Genomic DNA, 21,800 nt, shown 5'->3' on the forward strand with positions numbered 1-21,800 from the left:
TGAAGCAATGAATTACCTAGACACTTTTCTTTTTTGAAAGTGAATTTCTTACATCTAGCTAGATTATGGATGTTAAAAAAATAAAAAATAAAATCTAGGGTCTAACTCAGCAAGAACAATATTTGTATTAGTTGTATATCTATCATCGCAGAAGTGACAAATATAACCTCCTTCATCCGACTTTACACTAGAGCCTCAAGAACCGAGCATCTAACTAGCTCCACTTGGTTTGGAGGGATATAGCTCAGTTGGTAGAGTGCCGCTCTCACAGCTAGGTCGCGGCTGGTTGGGAGACACTATTGTGCAAGTTTCGTACTATCATATTAAGATCAACTTATGGATTCTCAGTACAAACAAAAGTAAATGATAAAGTAAGAGCACCTAATTCTTTCTTTAATAAAGAAAAGAGAGAAAGAAGCTTACAAATGGTTCTAGACTTCAAGTCCACCCCAAAACAAAAGGAAGTAAACACCATTAAACTATGGACAAATGTATGTTAGTCTCATCAATTCATCATCCATGAAAAATTATTTTGCAACAACCGCCCAACTATCCATGTGACTCATTTTGACTTTTAAGCAGTAATTTAAGCATTCCAATCATTAAATCTCACCCCCGATTACATTATTTTCTAATTAATATCAATAATAATCCAACCAACTCCCATAATTTAGATGCTTCCATTTCGCAATCACAATGCTAACTATAAAGACTAGAATATCACCATTCGTTTATAATGGATAGTCACATTGATAGTGTAATTCAAACTAGCAAGTAGCGACATGTCAATTGGATCATACCCGAATGTAATCGGCAATCACAAATTCAAAATGCAAATCATATACATAAAGGAGATGTCACATTGATAGTGTAATCAAATATAGCAACACCTCAATTAAATCTAAATGAAACCAAGATGAAGATTCACAAATCCTTCAAATTCGTCTTTCATTTGTAGCAAAATTTACAACAAACAAACTCTATATTTAACTCAACTCATAAGTTTATGATATGAGTTAATAATTCTAATCACCAATAAGGCAATAATAATAATAATAATCATATCAATATACAAAATTAAAAAAAAAAAAAAAAAAATCTACTCAATTGTTTTCATCTTGAATTATCATTATTATTACCTGTATTGTTACTAATAGTATTATTATCATCATTAATTTCTAATTTTGTTTCTCTCCCCTGAAAATTCCCACACCCACCACTTCCTACCTCATCATCTTGCGTAGCCTCCAAAACTTGAACCCGGCCTTCCAACTCCCGGATCATCAAAACGGCGTCGTTACTCCTCCTCTCAACCCGCAACGCCGCAACACCAACCGCGTTCGAGTTCGAGTTCGTGTTGGAGTTGGGAGCAGGACCCGAACCCGAGAAGGATCGAAGGGGCGGAGCTAAATTCATAGTAGACCGACAGAGCGGGCAATTAGAGTGAGTCTTAAGCCAAGTATCAATACAAGGCAGATGGAAAGCATGCTCACAGTTAGGCATCAACCGTAGATTCTCATTCTCATTGAACTCAGTGAGACACACGGCGCATTCCGTGCCGTCGACTAACTTATCCTCTCTCCGATACTTAAACACCGTGATCTGGCGAATAAAGGCGTCGTCGAGACCTGAGGCGGACGAGTTCGGCCGAGTTGGGTCGTGAATCAGCGAGTCAACTCTTGAGAGTGGGTCAGAGGTTTCGGAGTCGATAAATCGGTTGATTCTGCGACGGTTGCGAGAGCGACGGCAGAGCTTGGAGATGACGGTGAAGTAGAAGAGGAGGAGGAAGGCGGCGGCGAGGACGGCGATTAGAGCGGCCATTAATGGGGAGATGCGAGAGGAGGAGGAGTCATCGGAGGAGTCGTCGGAGGAGATGATGTTGGGGTTGAGGAGAAGGGGAGGAGGTGGGGGGAAGATGCATAATTGGGGGCAGTTGAGGGAGCAACCTTGGGAGCAGAAATTGTAGGTTTTGGAGGTTGAGGGCCATGGTTGTGGAGCTCCAATTGAGATGGGGGAAGCCATTGATGAGGTAATGATGATGGTGATTTGAGGGGAGTTTAGTTCATTGGAAATGGTGGTGGGTGTAATTTGGAGGGAAGTTGGGTGGGGGAGAGAGGAGAGAGAGAGAAAAGGGGAAAGTAGAAATGGGGAAAAGGGGAGGTGATGAAATTTTTATATATTCTTTTGATTAATTATGATGTTGATTAGTGGGGAATGGGAATGGAGTGGTATGTGTAGGAGTATGTTTATGTGTAATTGTGTATCATTTTATGTGTATGGTGTTTAATAAGATATTTGAATGTAATTTAACGATGCATCCTCTTATATGGGAGGGAGAACACTGATCAGAGTCATCAAACCTTAACTCTCATACTTATTTTGATCTAATACTTGTGTGGGTAAATATTTTGAAAGTAAAGGAGAACGATAAAGGATTCCCATCATTAAAATGTTATTAATGGAGATTGAATCTCTAATTTCAAGGTTAAAAGGTGCACGTGGACACTGCATATTCTTTTGTGTTCGTTTTAGAGAAAAGCACTGGAAGCATAGCTCTCTCATCCCTTCTATGGTCATGAGGCAGCCCCTGTCGTTGCCTTAGCTGTGCTATCGGCAACCCTGGGGAAGTAGGAATATGATAGCACTCATCTTGGGGTGGCAGCTACATGCCCTCAGCCCTGGGGAAGTAGGAATAGGAGAGCACCCGTCTTGGGGTGGGCCGGGTGGCAGCTGCCCTTCGCATGTGATAAAGAACCTTGCTTACACGCTCATTCGTTGATGATGATTGGCAATTTGGCACAATACAAATAATGGAAATAAAAAAAAAAGTTTGTGTATACGTGTACGTATATGTGCTAATGGTCTATGTTGGTATAGCGTTTAAAGCGATAATCGAATGTAATTTTACATCCTCTCATATTCTAGTTTTTTAGTTTTCTTTCTTATAGAACTAGCATCTTTCATAAGTTAATCAAACTATCTATACAAGTTTAACAGAGTAGGAAGTAAATTAAGAGTATTTTCATTCTCAAGTAAGTATATGGTAAAACTCAAAACTTTTGATCTCAGAGTCATAAGGTAAGGTCCTTCATACCTTCATCAATCTTGTGTGGTTACCACGGAGCACATTTTAGGGATGATTTGAAATAAAATTAAATCACATTAATTTAATTTTACAGCTTCTCTTTTTCAAAAAAAAAAAAATAAAAAAAAAAATAAAAAATTACCCTTCTTATACATATTCTACCGTCATTTACTCACATATAGATTATTTATGGTGAGAAATTTTAGAGGATTTAAAATTGTTTCAATGATAATACAACAGATAACCCCGATATATGTATAAAGTATGTTTGGTAAGATAATTTAGAAGATTTAGATTATTTATTAGTGTACCGTAGACATCCGAGTATGTACGTGGATATGAATATGATGTTGTGTATGGCTTGAAGGGTAGTCATTATCATAATTTGGTAGAGTTATTTTGAGTCTACTCTCTTTCTTTATCTTTTCTTGTATACTTTGCTTTTTTTAGTTTTGACGAACGGTTTGTACAAGTTTTATGGACAATTATTTAGTTGGCCTATAAGACCACTCTCAATGGTGAGCAAAAAAAATGCTCACCCACTCTCTCTCTACCCACTTTCTCTCTCAACAAATCAATTTTGCTCATGGGCAAATTTTTTTCATATTTCCTCTCCCAATGGTGAGCAAAAAAAATGCTCACCCACCACTATCTCTCTCTTACTTTTTCAATACCCCACCATAACTTTCTCTCTCCTACACAACACTTCTTTATTTATTTATTTCATTTATATTTTAACATTACTCCAAATAAATAAAAACTAGTTTAATTATGTGTAACTTATTTTTTTTTATTTTTTTCTTTTTTATCGTTAAAATTTATCGTAAAATTATTTATGTTATTATAAATAATTGTAAAAAAAAGCTCATAATTTTTTATTTATTTTAAAAGCGGTACAATATTAGAGAACAATTAATTTGCAACGTCATGCGCAATTAAACTTAGGAAATAAAAAAAACACAACTACATCGTCTAATTTCTCCCTAATTACGGGGCCCGTATCGTTGCCAAATATGTTCGACTAAATCACGTTTCAGAGATAGATGAATTTCTCTGTCACGGAGGGAAGCTTTTCGCTGTAGAAATGCGTTGAAGTCAAAGTTGGTAGGTCGGCCTACGTTGAATTCAAACGGTGGCGTTGTAGATGTTGATGCTGGTGTTGATTCTTGTTGATCTTCTTCGTAGAAGGCTCTTAGAACTTCGGCTCGAGTGTAGTTGTGGCGCTCATCTTCAACAATCATGTTGTGCATAATGATACATGCTTTCATTATGTCTCGCAGTATGTCCTCATCGTACGCCAGTGACGGTTTTCGTATTATTGCAAATCGAGCTTGCAAAACACCGAATGCTCTTTCAACGTCTTTTCGAGCAGCAGCCTGGTGGTCAGCGAACAATTTATCTTTTTGAAGTTGAGGGGTTGTGATACCCTGAACAAAAGTTGCCCACTTCGGATAAATACCGTCGGCTAAGTAATATGCCATGTTGTATTCATGGCCGTTAACGGTAAAATTTACCGGAGGAGCTCGACCATGCAGAACCTCATCGAACACTGGGGAACGGTATAAGACATTTAGGTCATTACAAGATCCAGGAATCCCAAAGAAGGAATGCCATATCCATAAATCCTGATCTGCAACGGCTTCCAGTATTAGCGTTGCTTTCTTGTTCCTACCGGCGTACTGCGCTTTCCATGCCGTTGGACAGTTCTTCCATTCCCAATGCATGCAATCAATGCTGCCTATCATGCCTGGAAATCCACGCAGTTCATTTTGATGCATAATTCTGGCCAATTCAGCAGTTGTAGGGTTTCGCATGTACTCGGTTCCGAACTGATTAATGACCCCGGTACAAAAACGTTGAAGAGCAACTCGAGCAGTTGACTCACTGGTCCGAACGTATTCATCCACGGCGTCCGCAGCCATGCCGTAGCCTAACATTCTTATCGCTGCTGTACATTTTTGCAGAGGTGATAAACCTAACCTTCCAGCTGCATCCCTACGCTGCTGGAAGTACACATCACCTTCAACGACCTTGTTCATTATACGTACAAACAAAGGTCGTTGCATACGAAATCTTCTTCTAAATTGGGTGGTGTTGTACACGGGATTATCGGAAAAGTAATCATTAAACAACCTGGCATGTCCAATTTCCCTATCTCTTCTATTCGTACCCCCTCTAGGTTTTTTTGAAGAGTGTTGGGATTGTGTTTGGGGCATGAGGACAGATGGGGGTTGGTATGTGAAGAGTTCATCAACAAGTTGGTCATATTCTTCAGTATTTGAAGAAGATGAGCTTGAACTTGAGCTTGATGATGGTCTAGAATACATCTCGTATTACTATTGTTATTTGATGAAGGGGTGTGGTTGTGGATATGTGCCATGTCTACTATATATAGCAAAAATATCAAATGAATATGTGGTTACAAATCTGATTGACCACACCAAGTACAGGAATTAAATTTTCAACCACGGAATAGGTATACTATGCTAGTTGACAGTGACAAGTCTTGAGTGCAATAATGTCGGTATCAATGACACAAAGGTAAAGCATTCTGATAAAGTGAAATCAGAAAAATGTGACTACACAATGACAAAGATTTATTGTAATTATGTCGGTATCAATGACACAAAGGTAAAGCATTCTGATAAAGTGAAATCAGAAAAATGTGACTACACAATGACGAAGATTTATTGTAATTATGTCGGTATGGAAACTTAAATCAACTTGTTAAACAACTTGTCATTCAATATTGGAAAATCAGAATACAAGTGTACATCTTACATTGAGATTAACCACACAACTCGCTAATCTGCAAGTACAACCCAATCAGAGCTTCATCTTCCGCCACAGACCAAATACGGGTAACTCGTGTAGGAACCTGGTTGGGTTCCAACAAGCGCACTGGTGGAGGAGGATACTGCGGCGTCTCTGGTACGCTTTCCTCTTCGCTCTCATCGAATAGTGTGTTACTACCAAGATCAGTTTCAGGTGTACGATCTTCATTAGCAGGGTTTTGTTGGGGAACCTCAGTGGGTGTCTGATGCAGTGGAGGTGGTTGCGTCGACATATTGCCCATTCTTTGCAAGAACAACTGAAACTCGGGATTAGTTAGGAAATCATCACTAAAACCCGAAAGTTGTTGACGGAAATTTGGGTTGTTTGGATCCATTAAAATATTCTGCACCAAAAAACAAAAGATCAATATCGTTACAAACATTTACTCAAAAAACAAATTAAAATGATAACAAATCCAAAAAAATATCAACAACTTTCTTCAATTGCATAATGCAATAACATTACATGCCATACAAAATAACATATATACTAATTTTAACACATAACTACAGGTACATGTTAAAGAAAATAATTAACCAATACTTGCAACACTTTAAGAACATGTACATAATGCAATATAATTTCGTGGCCTATAATTTTTTTTTTCAATAAAATCACATATATACTAATTTTATTAAGTTAATACATTTATATATAGCAACAAAAATTTACCATTAATTAATTGCAACAACAAATTCAGAAATTTATGGACAAAATATAAACAACTTTCTTAATAATTACATATTGCAAATATAATTACATGGCCTAAAATATTTTATTTTTTTTAAAAAAAATCACATATAATATACTACTTATATTTAACTGATTTTAAAAATTAAATATTTTTTTTTTTACCTCAATATGGATGAATTGCAATAGCAATATTCTTCTACAAAATTAAAATACTTTTAAGAAAATTAAAATTTGGAGGATTTTAAGGTGTTTTTGAAATTGTATCAAAATATATCAAAATGCATGTCTATTTATAGAGAATTTAATTTTATGACCGTTGGTAATTTTTTTTTTTTTTTTTTACAAAATATATTTTTCTGAAAATGGGAAATACATAAATAACCGTTGTAAAACGGCTAGTATTTTCTGATTGGTTGTCTTGCTGCCAGCTGCCACGTGTCGCGTCCTCATTCGCCAGCGAACTGCACGCGTCAGCTTCCCTTTTTTTTTTTTTTCTGATACTCAAAACGACGCGTTTTGAGGCGCGCCTTTGAGGCAGCTTCATCAAAACGCGTCGTTTTGATGTTAGAGTCAGCTTTTTTTTTTTCTGACGCGTGTGGGGCCCACTTGCAACACTGTTCATGGCAAAAAATGCTCAACTTTTGAGCTTTTTAATAAATGCTCATGAGCATTTTTACCTATTTTTCATTTTACTCACCATTGTGAGTTGTGAGCATTTTTTTTCCTCACAAAAAATGTTCATGAGCTAAAAAAACTCTCACCATTGAGAGTGCTCTAAGATATCGTATAAAATAATAAGAGTCTGTATCGCGTGTTTGTGTTATGTTAATTCTAGTTTTCATGGGTGATTTTACATCACTTAAGTTAATAGTCAATAGATGTAAACATAAAAAAGTAAGTAGTTTGCAATTACCCTAAATCTTCACTTTGGCATCGTGTGACCAAAATTAATCGAGTAGTCTTTGTCTAAACTATTAAAGGATAAAAGGAGCTAGGGGTCTTTGCCTAGTATAGGTAGAGGCTTGTTTTTGTATACAGTGGCGGACCCAGGATTTTCCGACTGGTGAGTCACAATCGATAATCAAATATGTAAAAAAAAAATTTACCAAACAACCAAATAATAGTACTAAAAAATACATCCAAATATTCAAACAGTACAAAATACAACCAAATGTTCATATAATACTACAAAAGACAACTAAATAGTAATGCAAACTTATTACAATAGTTCTCGACGAGTTTTCATGTTTTGATATCGATTCATGATATCTTCCATGCTAACATTCAAAAACAAATCATTCTCCAAATAAGTAATTAAACAATCATTCAACATTTGATCTCCCATGCTATTTCGTAGTTTGTCTTTCACTTGCTTCATGCCAGAAAATACTCTTTCCACACTTGTCGTTGCGACAGGAAGAAGCAACACCAACTTCAAAAGTAAATAGACCCTATCATGAGTTTCAGACAATCCCGTTTCAACCAATTTGATTGAAAGATCACTAAGACCCTTCAAATTCCAAAACCTTTCATCTCCTCTAACAGAACAAATGTAACTATCAAGTGTATGACCAAAGACTATCAATTCTGAACTTGGAAATTCATTAGGATAGAATTTTGCAAGCTTAATCAATTTTTCCTTATGAAACTTAGAAAAACGATCCACAGGACTCAAACAAGACATACACACAAGTAGTTCTTTAGTTATTTCGGGAAATCGATTTTCAAGTTCTTGCAATTGAAGATCAATGACACCAAAAAAAACTTCAACTCGAAAATGATGTAGATTAGACACTTGTGGGCATTTACCTCTAAACAACCTCCTCCCGGGAACAACATATTTAGCCTCCATATCTGGAACTGCAATGTCATAGTCACCAATAAAAGAAATTACCTTTTCCATATGAGAATCCCATCCTTCATCTCTCATTTTTTGCAAATTAGTCTTGGTTACATTAACCATGGCCATTGCATTCACAATGTCTTGATCGTGCTTTTGTAAGGCCACATTCAAAGCATTTGTTATCGCAAATATACTAACCATCAAGTGTGCCACGAACACAAAATCAAAGGACATCAGAAGATTTGTAAGTGTTTGAGCTCTATTAGAATCTATTGTATCAGATACTTTTGCAATATCCTCAAGAGAACCAAGGATTACAGGGAATAAATCAAGTACATTCAAGATTGTCTTGAAGTGAGATCCCCAACGAGTATCACAAGGTCTACCTAATCCACGTTCTTGATTTAAACCTGAACCCGTCTCAAGTTCACCTAGAGACAATGCATCCACCACTCTTTGAGCTTGATTTTCACGAAGAAACTCTTTCCTTTTTGGTGAACCCCCCACAAAATTCAAGAGAGGTGCAAGTACATCAACAAATAACCAAGCACAATCTGAATTCTTTTTAGCAAGTGCAACTTGAGTTAATTGAAGTTGGTGAGCAAAGCAGTGGACAAAATAAGCTTCTTTACACTCATTCTCTATAAGAGTCCTAAGGCCATTAATAGAACCTTGCATATTACTTGCCCCATCATAACCCTGACCCCGTACTTGAGAGAAAGACAAAGAATGCTCCATTAATAAGGATTCAATAGCAGTTTTGAGAGTCAAAGAAGCAGTGTTTACAACATGCACAATACCAAGTAAACGCTCACACACTTCTCCCTTTCTATTAACATATCTCAAACAAAGAGCCAATTGTTCCTTGTCAGAAACATCAGCGGACTCATCAGCAAGAATAGAAAATAAACCACCATCAATATCTTCAAGCATTGCTTTAGTGGTCTCTTTTGCACATGCATTTATGATATCTTTTTGGACTTTAGGAGAAGTAAGTTGACAATTACTAGGAGCATTTTTGAAAACAACTTTAGAATATTCAGGATTACCTTTGGAAATAAGGGATAAAAGTGAAAGAAAGTTACCTCTTCTTAAGGAACTTTCTTTTTCATCATGACCACGGAAAGGCAACCCTTGGAGTAAAAGCCATTGGATAGATTCAATTGAAGCTTCAAGTCGCGTCCTATATGCATTTGTACTCTCAGCGGTTTGTTTTGTTAAGGCTTGTGTGATGCTTGAATTTTGTTTCTTGAACAAATCCATAGCTAAAACAGCATTATTATGTGCACTCAAGTGTTTACCGACATGTTTTCTTATTAAATCCGATCGATTCCATGATTTGAAACCATCACTAACAAAAGCATCACCTCCAAAGGCATTTTCATCCTTGAATAGATAACAAGGGAAACAATAGGCAGCATCCTTTTCCACACTATACTCAAGCCAGGTCCAAGTATCAAACCACTTAGCACAAAAGCGACGATTTTTGCCAAAAATAGAAGTTTGAGGAAATGTAAAGTCTTTGGGCTGACAAGGCTTTCTTTGAATGTAAACTCTTCTCACTAAATCTCTATCATCTTTATGAAATTGACTCATTTTTCTCCTCTTTCCTGGATCTTGTGGAAGATTAGCAAATTCATGTTCACTTAATCTTTCTCCAAAGATTGGGGCATTAGGAGAACATTGGCCTTGTTCATTTTGAGGGGAATTTTGAGTTGAATAATGAGATGGAGATGAAAGTTGCTCACTTTCTTGAGGTGGAGTTATAGTTTGTTCATTTTGTGTTGGATGTGGAAGAGAAGTTGGAGTAGGATTCTTTTTAGCAAAGAAGCTAGTAATGTTTTGCATTTCATTTGGAGTATGTTTTCTCTTCATTCTGAAATTTGAATAAATATTGAACTAAATCAAGCAATATTCCCCAGAAAAATTATTTGAATAAATATTCAACTAAATGGTCTAAATCAAGCAATTTCACATAATGACATAATCACATAAACATATTACACAAAACACAATTACACAAAACAGATTTCACATAAGTAATAACTAATAAGTTCAAGAGATTTCAATTACACAAAACACAATTTTGGAAATTTTTTTGCTATTATAAAATTAAAATTTCACACCTTTAGCCTTTGCAAATTATTTCTCTTAAAGTACATAGTTGCACACCAAAACATCATCACTTGCAAATTGCAATGCAAAAAGTACTCTCTAAATTCTAAATGTATATGTTTTCACAAGTACAGTATACTATTTTGCATCAAATTAATAAATATACTTCTCATATGATGAGTAAATTCAATGGCGGATCCAAAAAATTTGAAATGGGGATTCGAATATAAGATCAAATCGACCAATTACAGAAAATCAAAGTTCAGTACCATAGTTAAATTTACTATTTGAATTACAACCTACAAATTCATTTTCCACATTCTAACATTTCGCAACTCAACATATTTTTTTAATAACTACCATATATACAATCTATGCTTTACCTATTGATTAAAATTTATAATCATTTGCAAAGTAATAATCATATTTGTAATGTACAGGGTAGTTAGCAAGTAAAACAAACCCAAAAATCATAATTGTGTCACAAAACAATACTCCCCTTAATAAACACCAAGAATCATTAGATTGTATTAAAGCAAAATTAGAGAATAAGATATCAAATCCAAACTATAAAGTATTCTAACCTTTTCCGTGAATATAAATCACAACAATTTAGCCAGTAGAAAAATCGAAAATGGCGGCAGCAGTGTGGTCAGAGCGGAGCAGGGGTTACCGGCGGCTACGAGAGAGGATGAAAAGTTGAGGGGAAAATGTGCACAAAGAGAAGAAGGCTAGGGCTTGAAGTCTCCTCTAACTGATTTTAATTTTTTTTTTTTTTTTTTTAAATAACTTAAAATTTTTTTTTTGGGCCTGGTGAGTCACTTGACCCACCAGGTCTAAGCCCAAGTCCGCCACTGTTTGTATATACAATTAGTTAACTCTCATCATTTTCATTTATGTGACTAGCATTAATTACGTTTAATTACTTATCATCTTCTTTTTTAAAAAAAACGTTAAAAGTTGACGTTTCATTAGTAACAAAACGCGACTACGTAGCTCAGATTTTGGAATGGAAAAAATGTTGATGAACCTTTAAATCATTATATATATGTATCATTGCAAAATTAATCCTATATTCTCACGGAGCATGTAATAGGGATTCATTTATAATAATGATGGGTCTCTTATGTAAAAAAAAAAAAAAAGAAAAGAAAAGAAAAAGGTTCAAAGTATACTTTATTTTTTAAATTAAAAGTAAACATTATATTCAAAGTAAAATATTTAATCTAATGACTCAAGAAGGTATTAAATTACAATCCAAAAAAAGAAGGTATTTGGGTTGGTGATCAAAGTTTGATAAATTACATTAAAGTACCTCTATCAAACTTTAATCAGTGATTTACGTCTTTGAATCTCCATAATAAAATTTCAACTTTAATTTTTATTCTACACACTACATGACAAGAAGATAAAAATTTCCATCTTGATATTGTTTCCTCAGCCCCCATATTTCAATTTTCACGTAGAAGGCAATGTTATAAGTAACTTGTTCATTTCAGTCAGTTGTTGATCTAATGATCTTGGCTTAAAGTGGTTATGCATAGTCATAACAAATTTCAAAAGTTCAGTGTATGATGGTATAAACAAGATTCGATCTTATGTTTGCGCATAATTTTGATACTTAATCAACTAAAGTTTTTGAGTTGTCCTTACAGTTTTTTTTTCTTCTCTGAAATAATTCAAAGTAAGATGAGTATTACATAACCTACTAATGACATCTTGTCATCCACAATGTTTGTAAATTGTACTGCTACAAGAACTTTTATCGATATATTATAGTTATATATCCATGTGAAAATGCACATTATAAGTTGTCCCACGTTGAAAAAGATGAGACTAAAAGTTGGAAACTTGTCTCGTCAATGAATATGGTCCAGACCCATCTCAAAAAACTCAAGCTTAATCATTTACTTTTAGATCATTCCTGATGCAAAATGGTCTAAATTCATCTAGGTACTTAAACTTCCATTATGAGTTTAGGTCTCAAATTTCATCTACACTCTTTGGATTTATTTTTCAAGTAGTCTTTGGATGTATGGTACTACCTCCATTTTATATTATTTGCAACGATTTTATATAAAGCGCGAGCAAAAAATGTCTAGTCGTTGCAAATAATATGAAATGGAGGTAGTATTTAACTTGTGACAATCAATTAAGACTGATGTAATCTTGATGAAAATGACTTGGTTGGAAGGAGTTAGGAAGGATATGAAGTATATGGATTTGTACGAGGATGAAGCATTGGATCGTAAGGGATGGAGGAGGAAGATCTTTGTGGATGACTACACGGAATAATCAATTTTGATTCATGTAGCGACCCTACTTATGGGATTAAGGTTTTGATTGATTGATTGATAAATAAGTCAACAACGAGTGATTATTTGTTTTGATGTCAAAATAAATAGTTCCCTCAATCTCACTTCCAAGAAGATGAAATTAATATGCTACTTGACATATCAATTCTAAGGAGTTAATAATTGTAACATTCTCATGTACATCACTTCCTTAACTGAAAGCCACCTTCTCTCTACCAACTTTGACAATAGGAAGAATAAAAGAGATATATATTCAGAGAAGATTAAGGAAAACTTGAAATTGATCCAAAATTTCATTTATGGTTAAAATTAATTAGCATGTCTAGGGTTGAAAAAATGGCAAAACGTAACATAATGAATCATCACAAAGAAAAAATAGACATAAATTTGGATGCAATTTATGTTGGATGCGATACAATGAAAGTATATATGTTAGATGTTTACTACAGAGTAATACTATTTTCAGAGTTACTACTCTTGTAAATTATACCATAAGGTTGTATTAATGATGAAAAGTTTCAGAATAATTAACAGAAGAAAAGGAACAGTGTTCTAAACAAAATAACTTTAATTAAGACATATTTAATAAGCCGTTATATATATATATATATATATATATATATATATATATATATATATATATATATATATATATATATATATACACGATTTCTTCTATTTTGACATGTGTTGGAGACTTGGAGTATTAGTTTGCCAAATGATGCTAATTACTATAGGTACGTTAGTTATAGCTTTGAATTCAGGAGCTACTTGAAAGTGAAATTATTTGGGAATTTTGCTATTCCAATATGGGAGATCAGATCTAATCTCGAGACTATAAATAAAAACAATATAAAAAAGAAGTAGCATTATTTGATTAATTGAAGTTTGATAAAATGCTAAGTTAGCTCCTAATATAGGCTAATACAAGTGTGCCACCCTTTCTTGTACTAGACCACAGACAACAACAATAAGGCGCCGAAATTGTAGGACTTTTTTGCTAATGCTAAATTATTGTGGACCTGAGGTTTATATACACGCGGAACTGACGTTATATTGAACATAGTAATCGTAGTTTTAACAGAGTAACCTTATTTTTAACATAATAACCTTTATTAAAACTTGTATGACCTTTAATGTTATTAAAAATTTCATTAAAAAAAATCAACCTCTTATAGCTTTTATAATGTCACAATGACTTTTAATTCAACATAATAACCTTTATTTTAATATAGTGACCTTTTTTTTAATTAATAAAACAATCATAGTGTCTCTAATGTTAGTGGTCCACAATATATTAATGTGAACTGAGTCCATATAAGAAATTGTGTTGACTATGTTGTACAACTGAGATATATTTATCGGTTGATTACTTGATTTTAAACATCTATGTCGAAATTTGATTTCTTATTTTTTTTTTTCTTTTTTTATGGTTAAATTTTGATAATTTTTTGTTATTTTTTTTAATATAATAATCATTAAGTTAATAATCAAAGTACAATGCTGTGTTTCATGTAGAAATCTTATTGTTGAATTTGTTTTTAAAAAGTACAAAAGTACAATGAAGTACTCCATTTGTTTATTTATTTATTTGTTCTACCCATTTCACCATTTGTTGTCATAGAAATTGGAAAAAAAAAAAACAAAAAAACAAAAACAAAAACACAATGAAACGAATTTAAGAACATGATTTATTTCATTTTCAATTTTCCGTCTGATTGGGAAGATTATAACTGTACAAAATGTCCTCTTATGATCTATTGCAACAAGGCTTCATCATGTTACTAAATAATTCAATGGAGATAATTGTATGACTTCCCCATTTCAATTTGTGGTAAAAAAAAGTCGCTTAATTTTTTTTCCCCTACTTTAACTTATAGAAAACATGAAATACTATAATTGTTAATTTCATATGCAATGTTAAAAAAAAAAAAAAAAAAAAAAAAAAAAACTATTGGTCTATGATATTTGTTTCATTTGATTTGTCAACAAAATAGAATAAGGGCACCAATATGGTCCTTAGGCCTGGATCATCGAAAATGTCATAGGAAGTGGGCCAGCTGTGTCTTTGATTAGTTTTTAGTTTAGCCTTCTGAAGCTATTATACTACGTAATTATTGTCAGGCCCAATACTCGAAATATCTCACAATGTGAAGTCACCTTATAAATTATTGTTCCAAATTGCATAATGAAAAATTGACATGTTCTTCAATAAATATTACGGAGTACTTTCTCTGTCCCTATTTGACTTTTTATGGCATTGAAGACACGTCTCAAAACGTCTATATTATTATTTCATACACGTAAAAATTATAAAAATGTGATATTAATAAAATGTATGATGAGACAAAACTAACAAAATTTCATATGACTATATTATCTCTTATAAATTAATGATAATATATGGTCAAAATTTTCTAAGTTTGCCCAAAAAATGACAATGGGGCAAAAATAAAGGGACAAAGGAAGTATAAGTTAGATGATACGAGTACTAGGTACATTTTTTTGGGGGAAGGGGGGGGGGGGGGAGGGAGGAGGGAGGAGGAAGACTAATTGACTTTTGACACCATGAGAGGATATAGTCCGATAAGACGACTACTCCTTATACATTACGTTCATACAAGCATACTTGTAGGTATATAGCTAATATAAGTAAATTTAAATGGACTATTAGGATCCATTTAGACTCTCTTGAGACCTTACTCCTATTTTGGCCCCTCCTCCTGTTGATGTCATTCATGTAGCTTGGTCCCCTCGTTAATGTTAATTTTGATGGTTTAGTGTGAGATAGGTCAAGTGCTACAGGTATCATTATTTTTTTTAAAAAAAGGAAAGGTACACAGAAGTTAGGAAAGTCTTCTCTTAAGACTAACCCCTAACTTATCAGAAGTAATAAAAAAAATGAAAAAATAAAAAATAAAAAATTATCAGAGATCAATTTGTCAACAATATCTAGCCGTAGCCACACGTTTAATTTAGGAATGATTACTTTCCTAGCTAATTGCTGAAGCTATGGCTCTTCAAAATGGGCTCCTTTTGGCTCGTGCCCATAAATTTTCTTATATTTTAAATGTAGGTGATAACTTGCTTATTATTCATATTTTGCAAGGTAAAGCTCAGTGTCCCAGGAAGATTCAATTTTGATGGAAGACGTGCGTTAATGAGCTTCTTTGTCATTTGCTCTGCCTGGACTCCAAGCACATTTATAGAGAGGGCAATCGAGCAGCAGATTATGTTGCTTCCTTAGGTCATTTCGTGCAAACCCATCATGATGTAGATCTTTTTTTTTTTTTTTAAATAATTCTGATAAGTTAGAGGCTTAGGGGTTAGTTTTGAGAGAAGACTTTCCTAACTTCTTTGACCTTTCCTTTTAAACAAAAAAAAAAAAAAAAAAAAAACAGAAAAAAAAGGTAATGTAACCAATGATCGCACAAAATTATAATTTATAAATCACTCTAGACAATGATTTTGTCTTAAGGCCTCATATTATTTATCAGATTTTCTTTTTTGTCAAAGTTAATTTTTTTTTTCCTCTAACTAGAGAGTTAATAAGTTCAACTAAGGCAAACTAAGTTATGATAAACCTTAATAAAGATTATCAAAGTTTGATTTACGACAAAAATAAGTTTTAATAGTTTCTCAAAAAAGGTCAAAATTCTATATAAAGTCAAGGTTTCAAACCCACAACCCCTCACATTATATGCAAAGTCTTTACCAATTAAGCATTGCAAATTTATTGCTTGCTTTATCACGCCAACCTATTATATTAATTCGAATGTATCTAAACCTCTAAGGGATAATGTATAGAATTCAACCAATAATATATACATAGTAGGCAATAAAATTTGTTTTATAATACCATTATATTCAAAAAAGAATTTTTAGTTCCATTTTACATGCAACGACTTAAGTATTGTCTAGACCAATAACTACTTTACTTTTAAAAGCTACTACGTATATAACCTGAGTTTCCCTTTCATTTTCTCAACACCATACCCCCAAGTGACCAGTTTTGGCAAATTAGCAAAAGCACTAACTTCTTGAGACTATCGAACGTCATTAAAATAAAAAATTCACACTTTCAACATTAACCACAATGTATAAGACGACCACAAAGATGACAATGATGTTTTCAATACACTACTTAGAACCAGTAACATCATAACACACCGATTGTACAATAGAAATTACAATTGATTAATCACAATAATACGAAGTACAATTCATGGGGCATGGGTTAAAGGGGGAATGAACCATGAAAATAGAAAGCAAAACATAAGACGGCACCTTTGGTTGGCCTTTGCAGACTGCCTTAAGCTTGCTAGTTGCCTAATTAGTCCATTAATCACCAGATTTAGTCACTAATCTTGTAATCTAACATTTTCCCAATATTTAAATGTACACTTTCACAGTGATTTAGACTCATGCGAATCTGCTGCCGCCAGCCAAACTGTCCCTTGCAATTGCCAAAGGTTCAGTCACTTTCACCTTTAAAACCTCCTTTCTTCTTCTCTCTCTTACACTCTTACCTTCGATCATCTCATTTTCTCTCTCCTAACATTCTTCTGCTCAATCATGGCTCATTCCGCCATTGCCAAGGTCAGTCACATTAAACCCTTTTCTCTAATTTTCTTCTAATTCATTGTAATCCCCTAATTTTAATTTATTTGTGCTGAAATGCATGATACTTTTGGTGGGGTTTTCAAAAATTCAAATTTTTTTTTTTTGATGGGGTGTTTTTTGAATCAGTTTTTAGTGATGGGTTTGTTTTAAGTTGGCAAAATAATGTCATCTTTGTAATTATTAAGATCAAATTTCAGCTGTTTTGCTTATTTATTTTGATTTTTTTTTGGTCCCTACAAAAGTCAAATCCCTTTTCTTTTGTATGTTTCTGGACTTTCCTTTTCAATTGCAATTTTCTTGTACTTTGATGTATAAATGTTGACATGTAATGGGAATTTTAGTTGGTTTGAAATAAATTTGGCGATGGGTGTTTTTACTTAGCCAAAAAAATGTTGTTAATTTGCTTGATTAAGATCCGATTAGCTTGTATTAATCTTTGTTGTGTATAATTTATGTTGTTTTTAGGTTTCTGTTGCTGTCCCAGTGACAAATGAATCATCTGTGAAAGGATCTACTTTTAAGGTACTTTATCAGCTTATTATTTAATTTAATTACTCAATATATTGATTGTTGGTTTAATGGCTTTGCTTATATTGTGTTTTGTGTATTTTGTCATTGATCTTGTGGAGTTTATTTAAGCTTATTTGATTTTCTGCTGCATGAAATGTTGTTGAATTGTGAGAATATTTATCTGTTTAATCCCTTCCTTCAAAATTGATAGTCACATTATTAGTGTAATTTGAATTATTAATGTACTCGTAACAACTAAATCCGGACAGAGGGAGTATTACACTCTGTAGTTGTGCTAGGATTTATCTTGCACGAAGTATGCTACATGTGACTAAATGACTAATCTGTGATACATGCCGTCTGTTTCACCTTATGCTACACATATTTGGGGTAAATGGTTGAATGTGTGTATTGAATTTTGCAACTAAGGCCTATAACTAGCATGATTTGGATGCATTTTAGTATTTTGGTTGTTATAACTGTGGATTAGCCTTTTTGTTTCCCAAACGTTTCTCAAGGTTTAGATTGACATTTAATGATCAGTTTTCTCTTTTGTGGTCGTATTCATTTTGTCTTTCACTTTGTGTCGTTCTCTGTTGTTTTCATAGCAATGTACTGTTAATCATGCATAAGATAGCTGAAACTAATGGCATAAGATGTTGTCAATGTACTTTGAGGATGAAGTTTGCTTTGGTGAGAGTCACGAATGAGTGGGGGTATAGTGAATTGATGTGTTGGTATGCTAACGATATAGCACAATGTAGATGATAATCATATGGGCAAATTCTCTTTATTGTGTTTGCTTCCTTCTTGTTCCTGTACCACTTATGACTAGTAAATGGTGTTACATGCTACAAGCTTATTTCTTTTCATTTCAGTTGCCAAGTTACTGCTTTTTAATGTCATAAGCTCACAAGCTCTTACATATTGTCATTTATGCAGACATACAGTGTAAGCTTTGGCAGTAAATCATGGGCTCCTGGCTATGCATTGGACCTGAAGTCAAACAACTTAAGACTGAGAAAACAGTCAGTGGTATGCATGTCTGTACAACAAACTGCCACACCTAAAGTTGCGGTTTCACCTCTAGCACTTGAAGATGTTAAAGAACCTCCTATGCATGTGTACAAGGCCAAGGAGCCCTATACAGGAACCATTGTTTCTGTTGAGAGGGTTGTTGGTCCTAAGGCTCCTGGGGAAACATGCCACATTGTGATCGATCATGGTGGCAATGTTCCCTACTGGGAAGGGCAGAGCTATGGTGTTATTCCCCCGGTATGCCATTCCATTTCCTGCTGCTCATTCTTGCTCACTTATCTATGTTTGATTCATTGGACATGTGAACAGTTTTTTTGTTTATTTTTTTGGGTTGGGGATGTATGGGGTGGGAATGTGGGATAGACGGATAGGTGGTTATTCACAGATTTGAACCTGAGAAACTTAGCCCTGCTGATGGTGGGAATTGTATAGGTTTGTTGTAGTAGTCTTGTAAATGCTCTCTAGAGGTTGTCTTGTTAATCAAACTTGTAGCCTCAAGCCTGTGTGATTTAAAACTTTTTTCTATTAATTGGTCATTTCTAATCATTTGATCACCTCTATGGTTTGAGAACATGAGCTAACTGAAGTCCTAATTCATTGAACAGGGTGAGAACCCCAAGAAACCTGGAAAACCTCATAATGTGCGACTCTATTCCATTGCTTCTACGAGGTATGGAGACCATTTTGATGGAAAGACTGCAACTTTATGTGTTCGTCGAGCAGTCTATTATGATCCCGAGACAGGTAAAGAGGACCCTTCTAAGATGGGCGTATGCAGCAATTTCCTTTGTGATTCCAAGCCCGGAGACAAGGTCCAGATAGCTGGTAAGTTGCATCTAATTTTGTGGAAGGTGTAAACTTAGCCTGTTGATTTGTTGCCGTGTTGTTTTTACAGTAGTGTCTATAGATGCTGTCAGAAGGTGTCAACTTATTGCATACTCTTGCCTTTTATTGTGCGAGTAAGAATCAATATCTGTTGAACGGTCTCAGAAAAACTTATACTTGTGTTATTTTTACAATTCTAGAAGGGAGCATAATTCTCAGAATATTTCACTTTCCTACCAAAGCAGCGTTCTTGGGTAAATGATGTAAATACCTGTATATGTCCTAAAGGAGTTCTCATGTCTGTTTGCAACCTCTAGTTTCATGCTGTTCAGGGTGCTCCTGGTTTTTTTTCATTGTCTCGGATTTGGATCAAAATTCTCTAATCTTGTTTGGTGCAAGATATTTTTACCTTTAATAGGCTGAGTTCTGTCAATTAAGCTTCAGGTCTAGAACCATTTTCACAATTCATTGCCCAAATGTCCAATTCAGGTCATAAAAATTGTATTTGAAAGCCAAGTTTTCAGGTCTATTCTTGGTTTGAGGCAGTTTTTGTCATTCAAGCTTACAGTACTTGTTAACATATGCCAGTAATCAGCTAACCGTTGAAATGATAGTTTCCAACCTACTAATGCTCCTACTATTGGAAAGGTGGGATTTTTATAATAAGACCACTCATTGGTATAATTGTTTCTGCTATTAATGTCACCCATGCTATTTTTGCAGGTCCTTCGGGCAAGGTTATGCTTTTACCTGAGGATCCAAATGCCACCCACATAATGATTGCTACAGGAACTGGTGTGGCTCCTTACAGAGGCTACCTTCGTCGCATGTTCATGGAGGATGTCCCCACATACAAGTTCAAAGGCCTAGCTTGGCTTTTCCTTGGGGTGGCCAACACCGACAGTCTTCTATATGACGATGAATTTACCAAATATCTAAAAGATCACCCAGATAATTTCCGGTATGACACAGCTCTTAGCCGAGAACATAAAAACAAGAAGGGTGGAAAGATGTATGTTCAGGATAAGATTGAAGAATACAGTGATGAAATCTTTAAGTTACTTGACAATGGTGCTCATATATATTTCTGTGGGCTGAAAGGGATGATGCCCGGAATCCAAGATACCATAAAGAGAGTTGCAGAAGAGAGGGGGGAGAGCTGGGACGAAAAGCTTTCTCAGCTGAAGAAGAACCAGCAGTGGCATGTAGAGGTATATTGATACATGTATACCGTGTTATTCTTTGGATGCTTCAATGTAGAAAGAAGATTTGATCATTGGCTTTTAGTCTGGATGAATGGCTAGCATTTTAGAAGCGGGGATTTTATCCCTGCTTAATGAATTTTTTGAAATATGTTGATTTTGATGATCAATTTTCCCTCTATTATTATTGCTAATAATTGAAGTTGAGTTGGCAAATTTGGCAATTTATGATGAGTTTGATAGATAAAGGGTGTTGTCTTTGTTCTTATTTTGCATTTTTGCTACTTCATCTGTCTTTTGTTAATTCTTGTATTGTTTATCCATGGACAAACCAACTTCTCTTACTATGGCCTATGGAACATGTCTATTATATGCTCGAGTGTTACTATTTGTTGTACACCTTCTTCCTCGTTATAGGCCCATGAAGTGAGGTTAATTGAAGTATGGCCCATTAATCAAGCCCGTTAATTGTATATATAAAGTCTTTCATCATCATGATAGCTAATATTTCCATTATCTCTTAAAATTTCTTCCATTCCATAGGTCAAATTTTATGAATTACATACATAGTTTTTTATTTTTTAATTTTTTATTTATTGATATGGAGTATATAAGAAATAGCAGTCATCTCCTTGTTGATCCGTTTTGATGTATATTATTGATTGTCAATTTTTTTTTACGAAAACGAAAATATTTACTCCTTATGATTTAGAATG

General features: G+C 34.3%; 4 protein-coding genes across 4 annotated transcripts; 1 reads left to right on the plus strand and 3 right to left on the minus strand.

The window, feature by feature from the left end:
- Positions 1-1,113: 1,113 nt before the first annotated feature.
- On the minus strand, positions 1,114-1,821 carry LOC110702225 (RING-H2 finger protein ATL51-like). The gene has a single exon (XM_021879929.1). It carries the CDS (start codon positions 1,819-1,821, stop codon positions 1,114-1,116), a length of 708 nt encoding a protein of 235 aa, XP_021735621.1.
- Positions 1,822-4,068: 2,247 nt separating this feature from the next.
- On the minus strand, positions 4,069-5,412 carry LOC110702226. Its single transcript, XM_021879930.1, has one exon. The coding sequence runs from the start codon at positions 5,410-5,412 to the stop codon at positions 4,069-4,071; it is 1,344 nt and encodes a 447-aa protein (XP_021735622.1).
- A 461-nt stretch (positions 5,413-5,873) lies between these two features.
- LOC110702227 (zinc finger MYM-type protein 1-like) lies at positions 5,874-10,331 on the minus strand. The gene is made up of 2 exons (XM_021879931.1): positions 7,983-10,331; positions 5,874-6,263 (listed from the first exon to the last, which is right to left on the minus strand). Exons 1-2 carry the CDS (start codon positions 10,329-10,331, stop codon positions 5,874-5,876), a joined length of 2,739 nt encoding a protein of 912 aa, XP_021735623.1.
- A 6,998-nt stretch (positions 10,332-17,329) lies between these two features.
- On the plus strand, positions 17,330-21,352 carry LOC110702179 (ferredoxin--NADP reductase, root isozyme, chloroplastic-like). Its single transcript, XM_021879857.1, has 5 exons — positions 17,330-17,485; positions 17,975-18,031; positions 18,962-19,294; positions 19,663-19,882; positions 20,606-21,352. The coding sequence occupies exons 1-5, from the start codon at positions 17,462-17,464 to the stop codon at positions 21,100-21,102; spliced, it is 1,131 nt and encodes a 376-aa protein (XP_021735549.1). The 5' UTR covers positions 17,330-17,461; the 3' UTR covers positions 21,103-21,352.
- Positions 21,353-21,800: the final 448 nt, after the last annotated feature.

This window comes from Chenopodium quinoa, unplaced genomic scaffold (assembly GCF_001683475.1).
Source record: "Chenopodium quinoa cultivar QQ74 unplaced genomic scaffold, ASM168347v1, whole genome shotgun sequence".
Lineage (NCBI taxonomy): Eukaryota > Viridiplantae > Streptophyta > Magnoliopsida > Caryophyllales > Amaranthaceae > Chenopodium > Chenopodium quinoa.